The 6,215-nt window shown below is 29.1% G+C and overlaps 1 protein-coding gene across 1 annotated transcript in view; it reads right to left on the bottom strand.

The window, feature by feature from the left end:
* Nucleotides 1-4,310, bottom strand: part of LOC107627096 (GDSL esterase/lipase At4g28780-like) — a 5,796-nt gene extending 1,486 nt beyond the window's left edge. The window contains exons 1-3 of the mRNA XM_021116889.1: nt 4,021-4,310; nt 1,575-1,702; nt 921-1,235 (exon numbers count right to left, since the gene is read on the bottom strand). Coding sequence (XP_020972548.1) covers nt 921-1,235; nt 1,575-1,702; nt 4,021-4,261 — 684 coding nt within the window. The 5' untranslated portion in view covers nt 4,262-4,310. The remainder of the gene's footprint in view (nt 1-920; nt 1,236-1,574; nt 1,703-4,020) is intronic.

The raw sequence follows: 6,215 nt of genomic DNA, 5'->3' as shown, positions 1-6,215 counted from the left end.
AATATTATATGATGAACCAAATTTATTAGAGTAAATAATTAAATTTGCCTCCAAAAATTTTTCAATTTTCAAAAAGATTTTTTTTAATTAAATTCGTCATTCAAAAATTTTAAGTTAGTCACATTAGTCCTTCTATCACTTCTGTTATTGACAACGTCAAAATTTATTGATGTAGTACGTTAGGTCACATAACACTGACCACCACACACACTTGGCAGTCCTAACAAGATAAATTTATGCAATTAGTTCAATGAAATCTCTCTATTTATGTTTGATTTGATCTAATTTCATAAACTTATCATCTTAACAATAAATTAGGACTATTAAATATGTGTTGAGGTGTCACTTAATCTACTATATCAGCGAATTCTAACGATATAATCAATAAAAGTGCCAAAAGAACTAATTTGATCAACTTAAAATTTTTAAAAGATAAATTTGATTTAAAAAAAAAATTTCAAGAAACAATATAGAGAACGGACGATCTTTAAAAAACAAATTTAACCATTTGTTCAAATTTATTATTTTCCACCAATACTTTAAACTCTAAGTACTCATTTCTAAACTATAAATCCTAATATAAAAATAAGATAATGAGTAGTGACTAAGTGTTAGCTAATATTCATAAAAAGAAAATATTGATCCCTTAACATTCTCTTATTAATATAGTTAACAACCTTAATTTAAGTTTTCTTTTGTAAAAGAAAAATATTTAACTAGTTAATTTCTTGCTTTTTCTTTTTCTGTTTATTATCAATTATATATTGACTGTAAAACTATCAGTCATGTTACATAATTAAACTCAAATATAGCAACTTTTGATATTCTAATCTCAATTAAAATATAACAAATTTTGTAGTCTTTACAACCATATGGTATCACAACTAGGATTAACTGCACGTACAATTTAAAATCATGACTTTTTTTTCTCCTGACAATGAATAGCAAGAAGCCAAGAACACAAATATAAAAGGGAGGGGTCGAAGAATTACCATAAGGATTTTTCTGTACTCAGAGATAACATAGGAGCAGAATTTGGGAATAGTGAATTGGAGAGACCTAGCAGAGTTTGGTGGATAGAAATAGTTGTTAACAAAGTCGTTGCTACCAAGTGTTATTAGTACCAATGATCCATTCACTATTCTCTCTGCCTCCGCTGCCCCTACTTCAAAACCTAACCGTTCTTGGTATTGTTGGAACAATGCAAACTGTTGGTATATTCTTAATATCCCCTCCTGCGTGTGTTAAACAACACATCCACATAAATTTTGATATTAGTTAAAGGTAAAAATTTATATGCAATTATCTTTTTATAAAGTTGATATTTAAAAATTATTAGATAATTTGATAAATTTAACTAAATCATTGTCTAATAATTTTTAACCATCAATTTCACATAAATATACGTTTCATTTTTACTTTTAAAAATTTTAAAATATTTATGATATTTTTTGAAGTTATTAGAGTCTGTGTTTATCTTTTTTCATATTTAAATTACAATGATAGAAGAATACTTTAATTTCCACTAACTAATAAAATAGATTAGAAAAGAGAACAATATTAATCATTCTTACAAATTGGATACCGGTGTCCTTAAGGATTCCAACTCCTGCGGAGGCGAAATTGGCACCAAGCAACAAGTTTTGTCCTCTCATTTCCGGGCTCAAGTATGGTAATGCTGCTTCGGAACCAATACGCTGGCCTACAACAATTATTTTATCAGTTATTACTTAATTACTATCAGGTGCATCTTCCATTTGTAATTTTAATATTTTTAGAAGATAATAGATATCTTAATTGAAAATGGCTTTGGTTAGGATACAACAAAATCAGTTAATAAAAATTTTATATATCAAATAAATAAATTGATGATTTGTATTTGTCAGAATATATTAGGATTAATTAGTATTCATTAGAATTATTTAGTATATTTGAATATTTATTATAAAATATTACGTCTTTATTATTATTACGGTTCTCTTAACACCTATAAATATCCTTTTATATTATATCATTTCGACAACAACTTGAATACACACAATCCTTTTCTTTACCGCTCTCTCTTACCCTTTCTAACATGGTATCAAAGCTATGGTATCCTCCTTGAGAAGGATAAATTATTTTTCTTCTAGTGAAATCATTATCATATTTTTCATATTTTTTTTCCGTGCTATTTTTTTTCTTTTTTTTGTCAATATTTGCCATCTCTTCGTACTTTGTCACTTTCTTCAAACAGTGACAATTTCGTATGCACTTCCTTCAAACAGCCGCAGTAGTTTCGTCTGCGCTTCCTTCAGACAGTGGCAATTTTGGCTGCGAGATAGTGACAGTTCCATCTGCGCTTACTTCCATCTGCACCGGTTCTATCAGTTTATGCATTTCTTTTTATTTCGTTGTTTTCAATAAGTTTCAAACTCAAGTTGTCACTTGAGTTTGAGGGGATGTCAGAATATAGTAGGATCAATTAGCATTTATTAGAATTATTTAGTATATCTGAATATTTATTATAGAATATTACGTTTTTATTATTACAATTCTCTTAACACCTATAAATATAATTTTATATTATATCATTCTAAACAACTTAAATACACTCAATAATATACATATTCTTTCTCTCATTTAGTCTCTTATTTTTAACAGTATTGTTTCTCCAAATTTTATCGTAGAAAGAAGATTGAATATGAACTTCTGTCTCTGATGATGATTTAGTGTGACTCTATGTGCAACAAATTTAATTATTAACCCTTAACCTTAAGAAATAGATCTTCTTAATTTTTTTAATTGTTTTTAAAAAGAGTAATCTCTTGTTATGATATATGTTTTGAGAAAAAGTTTTCAAATGTATTCGGAATACTGATATTTCAGTAATTTTAATGATTAATTTTAATTAATATATATATAATTAAAATTAACGGTTAAAATTATTGAAGTATCTATATATTTNNGTATTAAGTAATAAAAATCTAAAAAATAAAAATGTGATAAAAAATAGTAGTATTTGGAGAAAAATCATTTTTTTAATTTTTCTATAAACTCATAAATACCTTTTTAAAAAACTGTAATTTAATTTTAAAAATTACACTAAACATTAATATTACTACTTTTTATAAAGAAAAATAAAAAAAAAATTACTTTTAAAATTTCGCGAAACAGACCCTTAATTCTCTATTTCTGCAAAGCCGTAAATACTTGATAAATAATGAGATCCACAAGTTTAACTGTTTAAGTGTTTGAACTCGTAGGCTTAAATGAGTGAGAATTAAGGCGATCGGTTTGACGACCCCACTGAAATGACATCGTCAAGAGCATGCATGGCTATAGATACCAAACAGTCATAGTAATCAACGTCCCAATAAATATAAACATTCATAACCACGGACACATTAATATCTAACGCTTTAAAAAATAAAAGACATTCTCATATTTTCAATTAAATAAAGATTTATTCAATTTTTCTAGAAATCAAGTTAAAGAATAGTTAGCTTAAACATTTTATTTGAAAACCCTTCTATGTTTTTTTTTTGTGAAACACCAAAATAATATTTGTATTGCTGACAAAAATTAAATAACTTCGAAAGATACAAATAAATAGTTAAAAAATTCAAAAACATAATAAAAATAAAAATAGTATTATATTTTTTATAAGTGGCAAATAAATTGTGTTTAGCAAATGATTTATATATTTAAACTAATTTTTGTGAAAATATTTAGATAACTATTCGAAAAGAAGATGAAAAAAAAATAAAAATTAGAACAAAACCTGATTTCTATTTTTTTTTTAATCAGTCATTCAAAAAAATTATTATACATAAATTTCTCAAATTTTAAGAATAAGAACATGTTATTTTTTAAATTATTTAAAAAAAAAATCAAAATATAATTCCTGTATTCTTTGAAAAATACATATTATTTAATATCTAATTCATTTTGTTAGAGTTATTATTTTAGAAGTTTATTTATTTATCTTGAATAACAAGGTACTAATAAAATTAAAGTAGTGTGTGTATGTGAACTTACTAATGAGGTCAGGGAGGTTGAAGCCGTTGGAGAAGCGACCGGTGGGGTGATGAGTAGGGTAGTCGACGCCGTAAGGAAGAGTGTCGGCTCGCGCAGTAGTTGGCAAGTAATTGTTGTTTCCACTGTCAACCAGCGAGTCTCCAAACACAAAGAACGCACGTCCAGTTTCTCCTCCTTCTATGGGCACTGCCATCATCACCATTCTCATAATGATGATAATAACGTGCATTGTAATGATCATGAAGCTAAGGTGTTATATTACTATATTATTCTTTTGAGATATGGTGCTCTAGTAGTGTTGTTGAAGAATAAAGGATAGTGTGTTTTCAATTTATAATGGTTGTGGTTTCTATTTTTGTTTTTCTTCTTTTTGTTTTGTATTACTAGCAGAGAAAGTGAAGAAGATCAATGCTAGTTTCTCTCTAGTTTTATTTTCGTCATGTGTGTTGTTTAATTTGGTGCGTCAGTGGATACAATAAATTCTTGCAGCACACAATAAATTCTAGCAGCAGAAACAAGTGCGTTTTCATCAATTGTATCATTGTATATATATTTGGAGAGTTTTGGAGAGGAGGTAAAGAAGGGCCTCCATAAAAAAAAAAAACAAAACAACACAAAAATGGAGGGTTTAATAATAAATAATTGGCTAATTTTTTTTGGATATGACACCTAGTTTGGTGTAACGCCTAGTTATGAATGTTAGAGGTGTTTCACACTGTTGTGATGGCGATTAGTTGATGGGAAGAAATCGGATGGTCCGATGGTCCGATTTCTGAGAGGTGGAGGGAACACAAATTGGACCGTCCGATTTGTGTTGGCTAACATTTTGGTCACAAAGAAATCGGACCCTCCAATTTCATGCCGGCTGAGTTCAATTTTTTTTCAATGAAATCGGATCCAGTGATTTCTCGCAAAAAATATTTTTGGTGTGCGGATTTTAAGTGTGTAGCACAAAATTTTGTATGGGATATGAAATCGGATCCAGCGATTTCTCGTGTGCGGAACGAATTTTTTGGTAGTGGGCTATGAAATCGGACCCACCAATTTCTCGCAAAAAATATTTTTTGGCGGGCCGTGCCACTAATCGGATTGTCCGATTTTAGTTTTCAAAAATAATTTGAACCAGTAAAAAAGCGGTCGGATGGTCCGATTTCAGTTTTATATATACTAACCAAACACCAAGCCATCATGTTCGTCTTCTTCTTCTCACACTCTTCTCTTCAAATCTCTGAAGCTCGTCTCTGCTCTTTCTCTTTTTCTCTATTATCATGAATGATAAAGTGTTGTTAAAAGTATATTATCATGGTCAAATTTTATTATAAACATCTGAAGGAGTGAAATTTGTATGTGAAAATCCATTAGATATTATAATTTCATTTACACTATCATTTGAAGAATTAAAAGGTGTGATTTGTGAGAAGATGGATTCTCAAATATCTAGGAGAGTGTCATGTATTCTGTACAGATATCCTATATCTGTATTTGGTGGGTTCGTTCAATTTTAAACGAAATACGTGACCGATGAAGCGAGCATGCAAGAAATATTTTTAGTGTATCTAGAAAGTCGGTCTCGAATATTGTTCATCGAACTGTATGTTGAATTCGAGCAATCTGCGGCAGACCGAGATATTGAATTGGAAGATTACAACAGTGATAGTGAGGAAGAGTTTGGAAGTAATTATGAGGTGGTTGATCCGGGTGTAGACGAAGATCAAGCTGACGATGCTATGGCGGCAGATGTGGTGGATGTGGCAAATGCACTAGCAAACCAGTAGCTATTTGAGGAGCTGACTTTCATGCGGTCGTTGGATTTGGAGGCCATGCATGCACTGGAATTTTCTCAATATAAATGCAGGTATGTAATAATTTTAAATTATGATTTATAGGTAAAATATTTAAGGCATCGATAAATATTGAAAAATATAGCATATAATTTGTAATTGTTTAATTCTTAATTATCAAGTAAACATGTATGTTGAGGAGTTTAGTAATTCGCATTCTCTTGTAGTTATTAACTTATTAAATATCATTTGATAATCTTATTAACTTTTGAATGATTTATTCTTGATTTACGGATCATAAATTTTATTAATGCGACACGTATTTGAGAATTTTTTATCGAAATATAAATTTTTTGGCATAATTGCAGCAGAGCTTCCTGTTATGACGGATGGTGAATTTACCGTAGGAATGAA

The sequence above is a fragment of the Arachis ipaensis genome, chromosome B02 (assembly GCF_000816755.2).
Source record: "Arachis ipaensis cultivar K30076 chromosome B02, Araip1.1, whole genome shotgun sequence".
Classification (NCBI taxonomy): domain Eukaryota; kingdom Viridiplantae; phylum Streptophyta; class Magnoliopsida; order Fabales; family Fabaceae; genus Arachis; species Arachis ipaensis.
This window is presented reverse-complemented; position numbering and strand designations above follow the sequence as displayed.